This window comes from Motacilla alba, chromosome 3 (genome assembly GCF_015832195.1).
Source record: "Motacilla alba alba isolate MOTALB_02 chromosome 3, Motacilla_alba_V1.0_pri, whole genome shotgun sequence".
Lineage (NCBI taxonomy): Eukaryota > Metazoa > Chordata > Aves > Passeriformes > Motacillidae > Motacilla > Motacilla alba.
Window position 1 is genome coordinate 101286368 of NC_052018.1, and position 20181 is coordinate 101306548.

Here is a 20181-nt window from a genome sequence, read left to right on the forward strand (position 1 = left end):
TCTCCAGGGAGCACTGCTCTGCTCTTGGCTGTTGCTGCAGTTTCTCATCTGACATCATCAGAAGCTACTGACACATTCTGCAGTATCAGTTTTCAAGGAGAATTTCTAATGGCATTGACAGTTTCCTGCATGGTCTGACATGATAGAACTTCTCTACAGTACTTGTAATAGATAGGAACAATTAATATTCTCATCTATTCTCAATTAATTAGGAGTAGTTTGGGAAGTGATACAGATTATGGTGTAATCATGTTCAGAATGTGCTGTGGAACACATACTGTTCCAGTAGGTACCAAGGAACATACAAGGTAGTGTGGGATGAGCAGATAATGTCTAGGAGATGGTTTTAATTTTTTTCTGAACTGTTTCATTTGTGGAAGACTTCTTGAGTAAGACTTCACTGGAAATAGGTATGTGTTTTAATGATGGACAGTTTGGTTGGGTTGGATGAGCTTACAGTAATATTTGAATTTTCATGGTTAAATGTGCCTCAACATGTATGTGAAAAATAAATTGAAATTTAGGTTTAATTTGAGTGCTATCAGATACATTTATGGAAAAGTGAGAGAGGGTAACCAGTGGGACTAATGTCAGAGCATGGCTGCCACATGAGATAATATTAATTCTAGTTTTGCTTAGTGCAGATGGAAAAGATAAATACCATCATAATTCAGTGTACAAATGTAAAGTATGCAGGTGTTGCAGGCACCATTAATAGATATATCTTGAAGACTTCCCTGTTTTGAAAAGGCTCACTAAGGCTGCTAAAGGAGGGAATTATAGTTGAAGCAGACTGGACAGAAACAGGTAAGGAAAGGACAAGATGACAAAGAAAAAAGAGAAGAATAAGCAAAGCTGACAAGCCTGGAGTAGTTAGGAGCAGAGATAACTGAGTAACTCTGTCCAGATCTTCATCTCTGGATTCCAGTTATTCTGTGGCTAACATTACTCTTAGAGCAGATTGCAAGATGTTGGAGCTTTTTAGTCGTTGTTTTTCACTCATCTATTCACTCATATGTTGTAGCTCACAAAGGCTCAAGTTAAATGCCAGGAGGGGGGAAAAAAAAGGACGTTTGCTCTATTTCAGCACTGGGCTCAGCCCCACCAATCTTCTACTACACGTCAGTTGATCCATTATAGCTGTCCAAGTGTGTGAGCCTCGCCTGAAGCAAGCTCAAAGTAATTTGAGTCATCTTGTTTTTCAATGAAGCAGGGCAAAACAACTCAAATTATCCTGCCTTTGCCACAGGCTAAGAGCATACACACCGACAGCTATGATGGATCAGCTACCAAGAAGTAAAATATTGTTGTCACTAAGCCTAGAAAATTTTAACACTTAACTCAATTGGAGTATAGCTAAAGCAGTGCGCTGTGGAGGATCTGTACACATTTGTATTGGCATGGAAATGTTTGTGCTGCCACAACTACTTTCATAGGTAGGGATGGAAATGCTTCAGCATAAAGCTTCTTTGCTCTGGCAAAAGCAAATCTATAGCTGGATTTACATTAAAGTTCTTGCCAATAGAGCATATTATTTAAAAAAAATTAAAACTCTAACGTATTTCTGGTATAGTTCCTGTGTCAAGTATCTTACATTAAAATAGGCTGAGAGTTTTGAGGATCTGCAATGTTTTGTCTTCTAGCAATTCAATTATGAGCTGCCAGACTTAATTACCATAGAGTTGCTAACCTATGTGATTTTGAAAGTAGAAGTTGAAAAGTATGCTCTCTAATGGCAAGCACAATTGTTATTCTACCAGCTATTGCTGGTGAAGACTCTCTTGAAGAAGTTTTAAGTGTGAATGAAGGGTCATTACTTTGCAGCAGAAATGCAGCTTAAGTTGGCTGTAACCTTATATGCTTTTTTTTTTCCTTTTGTAGGGAAGAAAAGCTTAGGGGCCTGTTTCCCAACTTGTCTCATCCAGGAAAGGCATAATAGTTTTTTCCCACTCCTGTCTGGGAAAAAAAAATCCCACAACCAAAGCCAACAAGACTGTGTTCCATTAAACTTTCCTTATCCTTTCTATATAATAAGGACTCCATTTGTTCTCTACCCCTTTTCCTCTCCAAAATGCACATCAAAAGTATGAGATCAGATGCTAACTTCTTTCATTCTCCCCATTTTACAAACAATAAGTGATGGAGGGAGAGGTTGTTTTGTCCAAGCTCACAGAACAAATCACAGCAGAATTTTGTTGGCGTGTTTTCCCGACTTGCATTCCTTTGTTGTTACCAGTGGGTGATGCAGCATCTGTACAGCTCAGCTCTTCAGGTTGGGTTCCTTTCATGGTCCCCCTTGGAGGAGATGAAGCATCTGAAGAGGATGCAGGCCTTTGGAAGACGTATTTTATTGTAGAATCTCTCCCAGTTCCTGACTGGCAGTTCAGATGACACATCTGTGGGAGAGTCTCACACTGTTTGGTAGAGCCTGCTTGTTCTTCCTCACAGTCTCACAACTGGAGGTTGTTTTCTGCATGTCTTTGGAGATTTTGGAGTGATGTAGAGCTTTTCTTCAGATATGTATTAGGCAAGACTCATCTTTTTAAACACTTAGGTTTTCATGTGCTGTTTCACTGTATTGATGTATTTTTAAAATGCATCAGAAAAAGCTACTTTCTAGCCATGCCAGAGCCTTTGCTTTAGTTTGCTTTGCTTTTGAGTGATGTTATGTTCTGTTATGTTATTCTGATTTTACACAGTGCAGCAAATCCAAAGTTCAAAATAAAATTTAAGATGCGTACTGTAACCAAAGAGGTTTAATAGTCCATAATGCTATTTATAGCAATTTGTAAGCAGCACTAATATAATGGTAGAGTTAATCATATAATTGTCCATATTCTATAAAAATGGCATAATTTAGGAAATGAAATGAATTTTTGAATATGAAGTGTCCAAATAATATCCTTCCGAACCATGATTCAGGCATTGAATATTGAAAGAATGCTTTCTAAGAAGATGGTATATCTCTGGGTGCTTTATAGACACACATATCTTGCTGCTCCTGTAATGAGTCTTTCCCACATGCTTTTACATGCTCTGTGTTTGTTCCTTGGCTGAGAGATACCAATTCTTAAATGGAATATTCTTTCTAGAAGGGTCCACAGTTATATTTTCACAGGTGAGACATAGGCCACTGTATCTGACTAGGTTGTTGACAACATTGTTGTGCCCTGACAAGGAAATCGTGTGCTGCAAACCTTGTTTGAAGAAGTTTCTAATTGTGTTCCAGTAAACAGTAAGCTAAAGCAGGGGTTTGTACTGGCACATCCTATATTCTTCCTCAAGAGAATGAAGCAGAGCAAAGGAAATGAAGAAAGCGTTAAGACTTGAATGTGACTTCAATGAACATAAAATTTGGAATAGTTTGGGACTGAAACAAATGCATGAGAACTATGGGGAAGTCAAAGATAAAACCAACTAATCAGAGCAAGATCAGAATATTTTTGGTTTTTTTCAGTTACCTTGAAAATCTGTGTTTCTAGCATTGCTGTTTGTTAATTGTTTAGTAGGGGAAAAAAAGGTTGGTCAGGCTTCACATACATTGAAAGAGATGATATTCTGTAGAATGCATGGTAGACTACATATATATATATATATATGTTTGAAATATATAATCTGAATATAAGCTGGACTTGACCATAAAAATAATTTTATAACAAATATTCAGAATCTGTTAGTGCAAGGCAATAGCAAAAGCATGGTGGTTTTTAAATGGGCACCTCACAGATTGAATCAAATTAACAAATAGACTGAATCAGATGATTCACTATAAAACCAAGAACACTACTGTGAATTTGTATTTGTGAATTTTATCTCTTAGTTTATCTTGTAATTTGCTTAAAGAATTCACCCAATCAGATAGTAATTATTCAATTCATTATACTCCTATTAACTAAATTATTGGAAATGAGCATGGTTAAAGAAAACTTGCCAGGAGCAGAGATTGTACTTTACAAGATTGTTTCAAGAAGCATTTTTTTCTTTATTTTTCTAGTTTCTGCTCTCAAACTATTACATTAAATATAAAAAAAAAAATATTCGCTGTGGGCTTTTAGACATAAAACTACCTAGGAAATAGGAACAACAGCAAAATGCCCACTTCTAATTGAATTTGCAGAAATGTGCTTATGAGTCTATACTGATTAAAACTCAATGGTGTATATGCACAGTAACTTTACACCCTGGCTTCCTGTGTGATTGTCTATGAGCCAGCATCTTTTCAGTACCCACAGATCTCTGAAACAGGGGACATTCACAACTGCATACTTGTTGCCCTGTGGTAATTTTATGCAGCAAAACACTTGGAGTAACAAACTGTTAATGGGCCCACTTATTTGTGTATAGTGGCATCATGAGCTTCCGAGTGATTTCCCTTATTAAGCCTGGATGTCTGGTTCTCTGATGCCTCAAAAGCCCTGCTCAGGACCAGACCCCTGTTGAATACAGACACACTGAATAAGGCTTTTATTTTTGACCAAGATAGTGCTATGAAGAAACAGTGAGTAATCCAGTTGGAGAAAAGAGAGGGGATGAATGAATATAATAGCAAACCCCATACTTAGGCCTTTTACCTTCCTACTCGTTTCTGTAATTTTGAATAATTTATTGAATTTGTTTGCAGGGGGTTTAGTATTATTAAGTTGTTTTGTTGCATTGCTACAGGTAACCTACTGTAGATACCATTTTCCTGAGGTGTGTGTGTATGTTTGCTTTCAATATCAGCCATAATATCCCTCTTTGAGATGTGACATTTTGGGGGATATCTGATTTCTGAGGCTGTGTTGATAAAATTGTGATACAAAACCAAGCAAAGGCTTTTTTTTGGCCCAACTCAGCTCTTTCTCACTTTTGTTCATTCTTACATCCATGTTTGGTATCTGCTTACTTCTAAATTACCTTTGCGATGAAAGCACATAAAGGAAATTTCAGCTTTGAGTGTTGTTTACTTCTAAAGGATTTTGGGGTGAGGAAAATAGAAGTGCAGAGTCTTAGAATTTAAAAAGCTTTAGACTTGGAGCTAGCATTTTTAATACAATGCTGCAAATTCTCGACCTGCATAAGCTGTAGTTTGCTTTATCCCCAAGGAAGTAAGGGAATTCTGATGTACAGCACATCTCTCTATTTCAATAGCAGGCTTTTCTTTTTGTGCAAGCACTTTTTTTTTTTTTATGTGCCGAATTACATCCTAATAGGATACATATCATTACTGTGTCTGTGTTCCTAGAGATTTTAAGCTGCTTGTTTATTTTTTCAGCTCTGAAATGTTGATTTAAAGGTCAGTGTGGCTGGCTATTCTCTCTGGAAGGTTTTGCACTGCTGTTTGGCAATTTGGAACAAGAGCTGTACAGTGTGATGCTTTTTGTGTGCCTTTCCAAGCAATGTTAGTCATCCAAAATGTAGGCTCTGATAAGAAGATTATTTTAGCAAAGAAATGGATGTGCATTGTTATGGTTTCTTTAGCTTTGCTGTTTCTCTGCTGTGTTTTTGTCATCAATGATTTCTTAAGAATCTGCAAATCCAAAGGCAACCATTTTTCCCCAGTCAAGTAAATGCTGCCTTTGCTAGGAAAATTCCTGTTGTCCAGGAGCTTTTAGACAACCAGAAATGCTGTGCAAAGAATGCAAAATATATTTAATTCAGTTGAACAATATGTTGACCTAAACTGAATAGCAAGTCTTACTGCAGGCTGCACGTGAGAAGGGACTGCCTTCTGCTGCTTTTTCATAAATGTTACTGATTAGCAAATCTTTCATTCTGCCCACTGATTTACTGAATTCCTCTCATTTCCCCACACATTCCCATTTGGCTCTCACATCATGTCTTGGACGTGTAACATGATGTTTCTGCAGCAGCACAATGCAGATGCACTGGAATGGAAATCAAAGCAAGAGTTGCTTTTGCTTTGCTCAAAGGCAAGCAAAAGTGGGGTTCCCTTATCCACCTGACATCCAACTCTTGCTTATCAAAGCAAGAGTTGCTTTTGCTTTGCTCAAAGGCAAGCAAAAGTGGGGTTCCCTTATCCACCTGACACTGGTGGGGTGGTGAGACACGAGAACAGCAGGCACTGTCCCCACTGGTACATGAACTCGGGCTTTATAGAAATCAGGAATTCACAGGTTTTTTGCCTGGAGGCCTTGAAGCATAAGCAAATGTGGTAATTTCTCCACAGTCATAGATGGTAAAATAGCTTGGCCCAGTGTGCTGTGCTGGGGTAAGTCAGGAGGAAACCTGGGTCCTTTGCTCTTAGTCATCTATCTGTTAGATAATCTCTTCTTTTTTGAACAATCAGGACTGTTTTATCTAATTAGATATACACTTAAAGACAGACACATTCTTCCAGAACACTGGATGTTATTTTTTGGAAAGGTTAGAAAATCAAACCTGTTGTTTATCTTAAAAACTGGATGCCTCCCAACTCCTTTCCCGCTCCTTTTTCCTGACATCGTACTGTCACTACATTACTACTTCTGTTTAATTATTCATAGCTCATATATAACACTACCACTTAGAGCAGGAATGGGAAACTACTGCACTCTATCCTCTGTTTTATGCAGTTTAGTCAGGTAAAGTACAAGTCACCCAGGCAGCATCTTCTGTTGGTAGCTAAAGGTGTTTATAATTGGATGCTCACAGTGCTGTTGAAGAATGATAGCTAGAGTGAGTTTATGTGCAAGTTTTGATATAATTTAAAGCTTTGTGCTGCATGAAGAAGGGTAGGAGAAAGGATGGGATGTGGCAGCTTTTTCCATATTCCCTTTGTTATGGACCCAAATCACTCCTAAGGAGCTGCTGACCTGGGAAGTATCAGCAGGCTTCCTTGGGCACCATTTGGTATGAAAAGATGTCCTCTTTATATAACACTAATGTGGAAATGAAGCCCTGATTAGTTCAATTTCAAATACTAGTGTGGCACCATTTTTGTGCCATGTATTATAACAGTAGGAGGTGATTACATGCCAAAAGATAGCATAGTTAAATTGCATGAGTTATTTTAAAGTTATTGTAAAATATACCTTTATTTTGTTCCTGCAAGCAATTTGTTAAACATGGATAGCCTCTGTTAATAAAGCTGTACTGACACTTCTTGATACTGCTGATGTGGGTGTGTGATAGGTGCATAAATGCACATAAAATGCTGTGGTCAAAGTTGAGTTTCCTTTACAAAGAGTTTTTCACAAATATAGTATGCAAATATGAAAAGATTTGCTGAGACTGCGTTCTGGGCATTTCTTTTCTTAAGTCATATAAGCAGTTCTAGTATTCAGTTATCTGAATATCGCTGATTATCTGGATATCTGAGATGGATTAGGTCCAGATTGCAGATGGCATGTTAGTGTTATTCATGTTTCATCTGTTTAACTGATTTAAATATTAGAAGTATTTACCTCATGATATAGGTCACAAATGTTTAACAATACAATTAATGTTTCTAACTAGTACAGAACAGATAATGCAGCATGTTGATGTATTGTCCAGGCTGACTGACTTACAAAGTTGATGGAAAAATGAGTGACTTTAATAAGTAGCTTTCTAGCATATGGTCCTTATGAGATACTGCTATGAACAGAATATAAAGGAATCCTGTGAAGAGGAGCTGAAATGAAGGTCAAGAATAACATGCTGTAAGTCACCAGCAAAGGAAAAACAGGGTTTGAGAGTGGTGGTGAGCAGAGAGGAGAATGGGCCGCTGTGATGTTTTCTCTTTGATGTTCAGGCTCTCTCTGCAGGTTTTCTGATAAGGTACAAGCTCACCAAGTACAGTGGCAAGGCAGTGTCTTGCTCTTCTGAGCCCTGTTTAGGATGGGAGCATCTCAGGCATATGGTGGGGCTGGAGCCCTGATTTTTAATCCTGCTGTCTGAGCTAATGAACTTGTAATATTATGTGATATGATGTACACTATATACTTGTGCCAAAAAGAGCCAAGAATACTTACTGAAGATAATGGGATGGGACCCCTGAGCTGCAGGCTGAGCAGCAGTTGGACTTGCTTCACTGCCCTACATTGTCAGTTTGATGGCAGGCTGCAAATCTTTGTGTGTATTAATATAAACAAATAGATGTATATATTTTTTTATTCTAAAATCAAGTGTAAAGAAAAGCTGAAAGTGTTTTCTTCTGTGAGTAACAAAAGTTATAAGGAGGTATATGTAATAAAGCCCTCAAAAGAACAGATAGTTTCTGGTTTCAAATGCTTCACCTCAGAGAATCATGGCATTATTTAGGTTGGAAAAGACCTTTAAGATTATCAAGTCTGATCACATCCCTAAGCACTGCATTCCTAAGCAGCACATCTACACAGCTTTTAAATACTCTCAGGGATGGTGACTCAAACACTTCTCTGGTAGCTTGTTCCTAGGGCTAGGTTGACAGCACTTTTGGTTAAGATTTTTTTCCTAGTACCCAATCTAAACCTGGTGCAACTTAAAACCATTTCCTCTTGTCTTGGTGCATGTTACCTGGGAGAAGAGATCAACCCCCACCTTGCTGCAACCTTGTTTCAGGACAGAATTTACCCAGTTCTTGGTCTGGGTACGCATTTTGAGTTTTGAATACATTTATGCATTCTTTTTTTTACCAATTCAAAGCTCTTTTTACAAGGTAACCAAGTGCTCTTAATCAGAGTTGATGACAGGTGGGCAGCAGATTGGGTCTAGCATAATTTATAAAATTCTTTGGAATAACAGATGCTGTGGAAGTATCAGAGTGAAGTGTTGCTGAAGGTGTATTTTTTTAAACTTTAGGCTGGGCGATGCAGGTTGCAGCCTTTGTTTTCATTCAGAGAAAGTGGGAAGATGACAAGAGTCACTTCGAAAAAATGCTGGATTATTTCTGTGACATTCGTGAACCACTACAACTCCTCATCTTTCCAGAGGGAACTGATCTCACAGGTAGGCTCCATTTGTCATATTCTCAGGGGATGTTCAACATGGAAATTCTTTGTTGTTTATGGAAAGAGTTTAAGAAAGTCCAAGGCAGGAGCAAGACTTGGTTCTCATGGGTAGTAGAAATGATAGTAAATGATCAAACAATGTGCTGATTCATGTGAGAGGCACAAACATAGTTCCACTGGGAGACTTTGCCAGTCTTCCTGAAATAACTTACATTGCAAAGCATCTACTGACTGACACTGCTTTTTATTGGTCAGTACTGTACATACACTGCATTAGCAAAAGCAGGTTTCAAGACCTGGAATATATCACTTGCATGCTCCTATTTCCTGAATTACTGTGACAAAATCATTTCATACCAATGAAAGAGGGATTGGAAAGGACTAATGATTCTATTTGATTTCTTGCCTAATGCTTTAAGAGGGGAACATGGAGATAAGTGCTCCTTAGGCCATGTAAGCACTAGAAGCAGTCTGTATCTGCCTCTGTAAGGGAAATAGCTCTGTAAAACAAATGTTGAGGTTATCAAAGGAGTAAATGTAATGAGTTTGACCCCGTAGTATTAATTTTTAACGAAATCTCTACCTTGATACAGGTATCTTATGGCTTTATTAGGAAGCTGTTAATCAATTTTGAAGACAAGTGCCTGTAAAAGAAAATATTGCATGAATGTTCTGTGGTGGTTTGTGCCTCCAGCATGATGCCTGATTTGATAAGTGTTATCTTTAAATAGAAAATGAATTGCAATTAAGCTTCTAACTTGTAGCTGATTTTAAAGATTTTTGCTATACTTGTCATTGCAGATATTCTCAAATCATATTTTATTGCAAAGCCATGTCAGTAAGTAGTAGACATGGTATAAAAATAACTAGCATATGGTGCTATTTTTCCTTCTGTATTCCAAATATTCTTAAAATAGGTATGTGTGTAGTATTCAGATGTTATCACACTGTAGGGAATTATCATCACTTGATCAGCCTTCCTTTAAAGAGGAAAAATTCATTGAAGATTCATGGACTTCTTCACATGACATCTCTTGTTGAATTGGTTATCTTGTATCTAAAGTTAGGAAGAAGGATAGAATTTTCTTCACAAAAAGAATGGTGAGACACTTGGACAGGGTGCGCAGAGAAGCTGTGGTTGCCCCATCTCTGGAAGTGTTCAAGGCCAGGCTGGATGGGGCTCTGAACAACCTGGCCTAGTGGGAGGTGTCCCACCTGGGAGGTGTCCCACCCTGCCCATGGCTGGGGGTTGGAACGAGATGATCTTTAAGGTTCTTTCCAACCCAAACCATTTCAAGATTCTATGAAATTATCTCACTTCAACATTTCTTTTTTTAATTAATGAGGAACTGTTTCCTCCTAGCTCTAAAATATGAGGTACTGACTGTATCTTACTCATGGAGTCAGGAGACATCTCCTTAGAGCGCTCACACTCTCTGAACAGGTGTTTCCATCTGAAGATGTCTGAAAGAATTGGATTGTTTGGAATTTATTCCATAAATTTATGCCTTCTAATCTCTAGAGGAATCTAATATTCCTGAGAGACAACAGATTTTTAAAGAATTGAGGAATCTTTGTATTGGAGCTTTAAAAAAGATTTGGCTGAGGACTGAGACAGCCACTGTGTGTTAACATTTGTGCTGCAGAGTCCAAAAGACAGTGGTGAGGATGCTCCCACCTGAATGTAAAGCTGCTTAAGGAAACACTGGGTTTGCTCTGTGCTGCAGTTACTGATATAAATGACTTAGGCTAAACTTGGGTATGAGCTGTTGATACCCTTCACTGAGAAACTCATAGGAACAAGTTTCTTTATTTAATTAATTTAAAAAAATGTAATTGAATTTCTGAACACAGGTTGTTGACAGATTTTTTTTTCCCTTTGGTAAGACAATTCTGTTGTTCTGATTTCCCTTCTTTATACCCTGTTCTCTTTAACTTCACAAAGCCCAATGGAGATGCACTAACTGTGCTGTTCTGCTGAGGTCACCACAGGTGGGTGTGAGCGGCCCAGGAGGAAGCAGAATGGTGGGAAGGATGGAGTGATGTGTAGGGAAGACAATAGGGTACTGCTGTGCTGGCTTCTGACATGTTAAACTGTCCTGTGTTTGCCGCTCCTTAATTGCCATCAAGTATTGAATGCCACTTGGATACTACATTTGTGCATAAAAGGATGAATAGAGATGGACAAAACCCTGTATTTTTTCCTCTGGAAGTAAATGGCTCTCTCTCTCTGATTGTCTTTGCTGGAAATATTGCTTAATATACATTTTAAAATACTGTAGGAGACAGGAAGAAATCCATTGACAAGCTAATCCTGACCAAGCAGTAAATGTATGCCATATGAGAATGCTAGAACTAATATATGTACCATTTTGAAGAAATTATTTTCAGAGAACTGTTGCGGATATATTAGGACCTGTTGCAACCTCATGTTCCATCCTTTAGAGTAAGAAATAAACTGTTTCTGAACAGAACAGTTGCTCAGAATTGTAGGGAACATTTTGCAAAAGTAGAGGCAGTGACACTTTTTTTTTCTGGCCAAATGGTAAAACTGCTAATTACTTCTGAAAACAAAATTCCTCTGGTGCTTAAAATGAAGAGTAACATTCTACATCAGTGAATAGCAGAATTGCTGTGCAGCTCTGTGCTGCTGTCATTTTTTTATCCTCTCAGTGGCCATGTAGCAATGATAGATTTACTCCTCTTTATAATATCTTCAGGTATTCGAGAATGAGATTTCAAAGAAATGTAAAATAAGACTGTATTTATATATGGGCTACTGCCTGACTTTAAGGTGGTGAAGTACTTTGCTGTGGAAGATGCTACAGAAATAAATTTTAGAAATAGTAATGTCATGAACTCTGAACATTGTATTTGCAGACTGGATTGTATAGAGGCTGAGGTAATAATTACATAATTGTATACTTATTTCTGATAGGTTGGCCATCTTTTCACTGTGGAGTACTTGAAGGTTAAAGCTCAAAGGTATTTTATTGTAATTGTTTAAAAAGAAGCCCTCAGCAGGTAAACATGTAGCCAGACTTTCTGAAGCCCTGAAGAAAACAAATCAACCATGAGTCTCATGCTTCTGGAAAGCTGGAATACAACCCACCATATTGCCTGTTCTTTTGTTTTTCCTGGTGTTCCTTACAAGATTGTAGTAATTCTTCAGAAAGCAATTACAGAAAAAAAAAAAAAAAAAGTTGCTGTGTTGCTCTGCACCTGGTAAAATCTCATTTCCTCTGGATTTGTGTGTGCATCCCTGTACGTGGTCTTTTCTTCATGCCAATGCTCCTTTTCCCGTGTGTTCCCTTCCGTGTGACGTTTCCTCCGCAAAGCTCCTGCCGCTGCCTCAGCTGTGGCTGCCCCGGCCAGTCCTGCGTCACCCGAGGGACTCCGCATGCTGTGCCGAGAGCCCTGGCACACCAACAGCCATGGCCCCTGCCCTGCATTCTCCCTGACTCACATCTCTACTCTCAGAAGCTTGCCTTTACCCAGGTTTTTCTAAAGCTTCTGCTGGGCTGGACTGTCTTTGAATCTCTTGCCCCGTATAAACTGTGTTTGCAGGGGCAATAGCTTCAAAAGTTAAGGGGAACAAACAGGTGGACAGAGTGTGATTGCACAGAGCTTTTTTCCTTGAGGAACAACTAAAAGTCAAGTAGGAAAGCTTGCTGAAGTTTGGATTTTGGCAGGAGTGATGTGATGTGGATGGCAGAAGGTAACAATGAACTGCAGTTGGATTTTTAACTTTGCTGGTAAATGTGATGTGCTTTGGTAGCGCAAAGAAAATATTGATCAGAAGTACTGAAAGGGGTTACTCTAATGTGGAATGGGTTGAAAGTAGCATGAGTATGAAAAATTGCTTCATTTTTTCTCAAGGTATTAACTGTGAGCCAATAAAGCTTTATCATTTCTATGCAAACCTCTAATGGGTAAATGAGGATTTTATTTTTTATCCAATTTGAGAGACTTTGGAGTACTCATTTACTCTTTCACTGTCTGGCACTAATATAATTTGAGAGTACTTGAAGTCATAGAAGAACACGCATGTTTTTATCCGTGCGTTTTTATCACAAGTGAAATTAAAGGAAAAGGTAGTACTTAACATCAAATTTCAGCTCACAAACTAAAACTATCATTTTACTAAAACAAAAATTAATTTGTTCATTTTATGCGCATCTTTTCAGGAGCAAAAACTATTTAACGTCTTGAAAATCTGTAACTCAAATATCAAGAAAATGTGTTAGCAACACTCCTTCCTTCAGTTGCTTTAAATGAAATTTTGAAGTTTAGTGCTTCTAGAAAATGATGATTTTGAGCTTCTCCAGTAATTTTAGATTGTGGCAAATGGGATTTGGAAAAAATATGATCAACTTTTTTACCAAAGGTGGCATGCAAGCACAAAAAAGTTTGGCCAGAAGCCTTAAATTCTTATATTTTTGTGTAGTTTGATAGTTGCTCTGCAGAAGACTCAAATAAACTCTTAAGACTCTTTGACTCTAAAGACTCAAACTGGATGGTTGTACCTGTTGCCACCCCAAAGAACATGCTCTGAGAGCCTGCATGCATTAGCTGAAGGAGACAGGGGAGGAGAGGCAAGTTGGTGTGAGATCTGAGGAGACAGGGCATGAAGCAGCCCTGGAAATGTCCCACATCACCCTTAGTTGATAAACTGGTGCTTTCCATAAAAATAAGTTATTCTCCTTATTATTTTTTAACAGCAAATAGAACCAATGGGTTAAAATACTTCTAATAGGAATGAGATGAACAAAAACTTGGGGACTAAATTTGCTTTGACTTAAATACAGTGTAAGAAAGAAAATACTTGTTCCTAGAAAGCAACACTTGCTCAACTTTTCAGAGGGTTTGGTGATAGGGGACATTACCTTTAGCCAACCAAATGATGTGAGTGGCCTTTTGAGACTGAGGTAAACTGAGTACATTTCTAGGCCCTGTTTCAAGTGCTGCTTGATGCTATTTGTGTTGGTAGTTTGAAAGAAAAGAACATATGTTTCCTCTTTTTGAGGAAGTTTTTAGGCATCTTTCAGTTTTTTTTTTATTATTCCACCTAAGACTGTTATAAACTTGCCTATGGAACAATAAGACATCTGCATAAGTTTTGCTGCACGGACAATGTAGCCTGGTCTATTGATTATGGGATTTTAAAGAGGCATTGGTTGTGTGAATTCCCTCAAGCTGCTGAGGATATAAAAATGGGTTTCTAATTTCCTGGATCGGTTTTCTAACCTCTAGATTTCATAGAATGGGGAGCATTGGATGTTCTGCCTTTTGTTGGCTCTGGTTCTGAGCAGCAGAACTTGCTCTGAATCTCCCCCCAAAAGTTTGGGCACTGGTGTCTGGCACAAAGATCCCAATCAGCAGTGGGCACCAAGGTCCTTAGATTGGATGACATGGCTGTCAGAACATTTAGTCATAAGTAATAAAAGAGCAAGAAACAGGGTTTTTTTCCAATGTCAAGATTACAGAAGGGGGAGGAAGGGCATCATTCCTACTTTTTTTTTGTGTTGTGGAGGCTTATGCTACCCTTGCTTTCAGTATATTATCAAAGCACGTTGACCTTTCTGACTTGCTGTAATAAATAATGTTTAATGCACTAAGACCTATGGCTCTATAGTTGTTAGGAAGGGGAGAGGGAGATGATTTTTCCAGATGACAATGATCGTTGTATTAGCTGGGAGCATTATTCTAGTTGTAAAATCCCATTACACTAGAGTCATGCAAAAGGGGAGGGGACCAGTCTCTGTTACATAAAACTTAGAGTCCAGAGGCAAGACAGGCACAAATGTCAGGAAATAGCTGAATAGTGTTGGCCAGTGTGCTGATGTCCAGCTGTTCACACATTTCAGAAAGGCAGTGTAGTAAAGGGAAATTTGGAAGATGTTTTGCAGATGTTTACAGTGAGTTCTTGCCAAGTACAGGGAGGTACACTTAGAGGAAGTTTGAAGATGATTACTTCAAGGTGATGGGCACTGGAGGTCTCAGATTTTTCTTGCACCATCAGTTGGGATTTACTCAGAGAACATAAGTGCCCTTTCACTCCTTGCTTATCTTTGGTGCAAGTAGGAGGGTTTTGCAAACACTAAGGAGCATTTTCATGCTCCCTCTGAAGCAAAGTGCTAGTGAGCAGATACACAGATAGTTCTTCTGAGTGCTCATTAACTGTGTGCACTTTGAGGTGCTTAAAACTTAGAATTTTTTTTAGACTGCTTAACTTTATGTAGATGTATATAGCACTTGTGTCTCAAAGCTCTGATTGACTTGATTTGCGGATTGCAAATTTTCTGAAGTGAAACCCAATTTGGATATGCTGAAAATGAAGAATATGATGCTTCTGTCCTTTGGAAACAGCAGTACAATACCTTAAGAACTTTTGTGATAAATAAATATGAAACGCTTTACTTGAACCATTCCGGAATCTGGAAAGGAACTCTTGATTTTGGTATTCTTTATAGGAACACACTTGGTCATCAATGTCATTTCTTAGAAAATAGTTTTAGTTCTTGAGCTAATAATGGTGCACCTAAGAGGTAGAACCTGCTTTTTTTTGAGGAGCATTTAATGATTACCAGATTACTGTTCCCTCTTCAGCCGTTCCAAGTCTGGCTCATGGCTCCCTTTGCAAGTTTTGCCATTGCAGTGGGAGTCTGCAAGGCAAGTCCCCTTTGCTGATTCAGAATAGTCATTTGCAGTATTGAATGGAGTAGCAGTTGAGCAGACAAAAATAGATACTCTGACCATGTGGTTAAAGACATTATGTATGTCCAAGAGAAGATAAATTGAAGTTACGTAGCCAAGTGTAATTTTAGTATTTCACACATTCCATAATTTTAGCAATGCTTTTTGAAGCTGTAATATTTTTCAAGTATTTGTATGTTTTGACAATTTGGCAAGAATTAAATCTTTGGATCCTCTTTGCTGAATCACTTGCTTGGCTACTGTGCAACAGCTTTCCTGTCCTCCAAATCACATGGTCAGGAGATCTGTGCAGTGCATCTTAGGGCTTGCACGTATGAAAAGCAGCACTCTCAGGCATGGAAACAGTAGGTCACAAGGAAAAAATATTTAGTATGGTGATAGGTTATAGCATTTATTAATTGGTTGACAAACCTTTAGGAGGGGCACCAGCATTTTTGAGAAATAAAGAGGCCATATAATTTAGGGATAAAAGAAAGATGGGGGAATATTTCATTGCAGCAAAAAGGAAATCTCTCACTGCTATTGATTTGTTCACTTGTGCTATTGTGCTTTTACAAGAAAAATTAGGAGGATTGTAAAAGGAAGAATTTATCTCTAAGTATCACTTCTGTTAAATGATTAAACAGCTATATGTTTTCCATTACTTTATCTCCCATCTCTGTTAAGCTTAACTGTGGACCCTTAAAAAAGAATTTTTTGCTTTAAAAATAAAATAGATTGCTTAAGCAGTGATTTTGTTCCATACATCTGTTGCTGGGATTTTGTCTTTCAAGCACTTGTAAAACTTTATGAGTTATTAAATAAGTTATTTGCTCAAATTGATTTTTGCCATGTTGCCAAGGGAACACTGCATATGTCCATTGCCTTTTGGCCCCAGGGGAAGCACAGCAGGACCCACAGTAAAGAACTGGGTGTAGCCAGCAAAGTCCATTTGGCTGTTGACTGAGGCTGCTTGGAAGGGCCTCCTGCACATCACAGGAGAACAAATTGCCTCCTCTCCACTTGTCTCCAGAAAGTTTTTGCTTTGGTGTCCTTGTCTTCCTTGCTTAGTGGGCTCTCTTAGCAACGAGCTCTGGAAGGCCTTTGGGTTCTCATGAGAGTTGTTTTGATTAGCAGAGGTTTGAAACATGTTTGTCATGGGGTTCAGCCATGGCGCTTTCCAGCTGCCTTGCGCGTACTCTGTGTACAAGTGGCAGGCATGTGTTGTGGCACTGAGGTGCTCGGTCAAAAAGTTAAAATGGGGAACTATGTGCAGCACAGGTTGATGAATAAAACATGGCGAGCTCAGAATGAAGATGTAAAATACAATTTTAAGCTATTAGATTAACTGCTTTCCTCTTTTTAATATTTTCTTTCTGAAATTAGTGTAATGTGGTTAAACACTGACTTCAAGGTATCTCTGTTCATAATATCAAACCTACATTACTCTATGTTGTGCCTTTTGAGTTTAAAAAAAAACAACCTTGAAACACAATTGAGCCAATTAATAAATTTTACTGTAGAGTGGGTATTGAAGTGTACAGAGAACTATTAACAGACTATTAATTTATAAATTTCAGATTGCATTTGATAAAGTATGAAAGATGTGTTGATGATTTGCTAAAATTAAATGAGAGGGTAAAAAGGCTTTTCTTGCAATCCACATGGCTCTTCCTCATACCATGGTATGGCCAACTGAAAGCACACTTGTGTCTGCCTCCACATCCGTACTGTGTGAACTGCTGTTGTATCATTCCTGTCGTGTAATCATTCCATTTAATCCGTGGTCTGCATGCACAGTAACACAAAGTGCTGCTTCTCCTTCTCTCCTCAGACAATACCAAAGCCCGCAGTAATGAATTTGCTGAGAAGAACGGACTGAAAAAATACGAGTACGTCTTACACCCGCGAACGACCGGATTCACCTTTGTGGTTGAGCGTCTAAGGGAAGGTAATCCTGCTCTGTCCTTGTTTTTCCTTTAGAATGATTGTAACATGGAGAGATTTGAGAGACTTGATAACAGACACTGATATCATCAGGAGGTATACAGGGAATGAAAGCAACGTTTGTGTTGTTTAGTTTTAAATATTTTAGCTTGTTTAGCAGTCTTACATCAGAAAATCAGTGGAAAAAAATCTCAAGAAAGTTCAGCCTGTACCGTCTTCAACCCCAAGTGGGTGGTTGACCCTGAACACACAGGCATGTATGTCACTGCCCTCTCTGAAAAGGCTTCTGGGTTTAATTCTGAGAACTGAGTAAATGAATTGTTATGTTAAATGGACAAGGGGAATGCACAGCAGCATGGAAATGCAGCAAGTCAGCTGCCCAGTGCTGCCAGATGTTTTGGGTGATGGTGATTAAGAGAAGCTGTGTGAAATACAAGTTGTGCTGCTTGGCAGGGTGGTGGGCAAGAGAATGTGTGATACTTTTTACCCAGAAGTGGTTTTCCATCCCAATATTAATCTAGGGGTTAGGGTTGAGTCCCTTTTATCAAGAGAACAGAGTATGAAGACGTGATTGTTACACTGAGATGTCTGGGAGTTGTTTTGGGAATGGGCACTTTGAGGAGGTTTGAGGCCATCAGGATGTAACCTTTAAATGGCGCAGATGTGGCAGGGATTCAGATACAGATGAGTGAATATCTGCAGGATATATGGTTGAAGAAAATAAACATGTACAGTAGATATGAAGCGACTTTTTTATAGGCAGGTTCTTCAGGGAAAAGCAATTCTAGATCTTTAACACATGCTGGTTATTTTGACTGCCAGAAGAAGAAGTTTGAGATTATTAAAAAGAATAGGGGCTTTCTGGTAGGTTTTTTTGCTAGCTGGAATCTTTGCTTGGATTTTTGAAGCAGACCTGGCTTGCATTTTACCTGCTTCCTTCTAAGCAGATACCCTAAAATCACTGCAAGCACTTTGGAATTTTGTCCAGCTGGACAATTCCATTTATCTATTTGACCCTATTAGTATTACACATTCACAGCTGGACACATTAGATTTTCATCTCTCTTGAATGTTTATTGCCTAATTTGCTGTAGTAAAAAAATTTGCCACATATACAGTCTCAAAAGCTTGCTTTACTTAAAACTTCACAGCACTAAGTTAACCTAGTGCATAACAGTATTTCAAACCTGGAATAAATTTTCAGCTAAAGAAATGTTTTCCACTTGAAATATTAAGAACTTTAAAAAATTTCTGTGTTTACTTCAGGAGGAAGCTTTGTGGTATACAGTAATTTTCTAATTTTATAAAAATGTTTTTCTCTTCCATTGCTCTGTGAGCAGTCTTTGCAAATTAGATGGTTGGGCTATAAAAAGGAAAATATTTGAGGCTGATTAACTGATTTTATGCAGTAGAAAGCTGGGGGAAAAATAATAATAGTCCAGCTTTTGAAGTGGTTTTACATCTCCTTTTTATTTAAGGCAGGCAAATATTGTTTGAAATATTAATGTCCTTTTTGTGTTAAATTTACTAGATATTGGATACTTTGATAGGCATTGTAAGCTATATATATTATAACTCTATGCTATTATGTAGTAAATTGTGTGTGAGAAGGTAGTTCAAGTAGCATTTTAAAGTACTTGGTTATTACTTGTTAATTTAAGAATTGGTTTTCAACTGCTTCCAAGTGTGTGAAATGGGGACCATTTGTGTTGAGAAGTTTGGGGTTTTTTATATATGTATCTATATATACAACCCAACTGTAGTTGCTAGACTTTAAATTATTTCATCATATTATATAAATGTGCAAATCTATATCTATATCTTTTCATCTGTACAATATAGATATCAAGGTTGATATTCAGATGCTGATGGCCCAGTTGGTACTTGGTGTTATTGTGCAGCTCTGGTTTGAGTTATAACTTAAACTGATAGAATACTTTCTTACAATTCTAATTTATGATACTAGCAGTAGTAACTAAAACCAGGACTGTCAAGGGATATAGTGTTAACCTGAGTCTCCATTTCTGAATTGTCTTAATGGTACAATCATAGTAATAATCATAAAACCAGATTTATTTTCTTTTTTTACTCCTCATACCTGCAGGCACAAAGCAGTGTCTGTGACTTCAGCATGCAGGAGGGAGCGGTGGGGTTTTTAACATCATGTTTATGTCTTTGAAAGTACTTTTGTGCATAGATGACAACCTTACTGCCCTATAGCTCTCCTGTGAATACATTTTGGCTTGTGGCTGTTTTCCATTCCTGAGGCTCAAGTGTCTTTTCTTCAGGCCTGAGTACATTATTTTGCTCTAAAAATAGGTTGATGAAAAGAGGGGAAAAATGTAATTAGAAGTTTAACTGCTTTTCAAATGTTGAAGAAACTAATTTAATTTGGCAAGAAGCCTGATTAATATGCATCACAAGCTGTAGCATGAAAGAATTACCTGTTATTATATAAAAATGACTATTAGTGACCCTTCTGAATAGGAAATGAAGAATCAGGTGAAAATAACCTTCAATAAAATTTTGCCGGTGTCTGTGCAAAGCAGTTTGTTCCTGGACAAAGCACTGTCTGCACTCTGCCAGCATAAACTGAGCACTTACCTGGTTTTTGCTTTCCATAGGTGGCAAAAAGCACTCAAACTCC

At 38.1% G+C, this 20181-nt stretch overlaps 1 protein-coding gene across 7 annotated transcripts in view; it reads left to right on the forward strand.

Annotated features, from left to right (window-relative positions):
* Nucleotides 1-20181, forward strand: part of LCLAT1 (lysocardiolipin acyltransferase 1) — a 111632-nt gene that overhangs the window by 43373 nt on the left and 48078 nt on the right. For 6 of the 7 annotated variants that reach the window (XM_038131029.1, XM_038131027.1, XM_038131024.1 and 3 more), the window contains 2 exons: nucleotides 8743-8889; nucleotides 17422-17538. In XM_038131029.1, coding sequence (XP_037986957.1) covers nucleotides 8743-8889; nucleotides 17422-17538 — 264 coding nt within the window. The remainder of the gene's footprint in view (nucleotides 1-8742; nucleotides 8890-17421; nucleotides 17539-20181) is intronic. The other variant, XM_038131030.1, reaches the window with a different exon arrangement.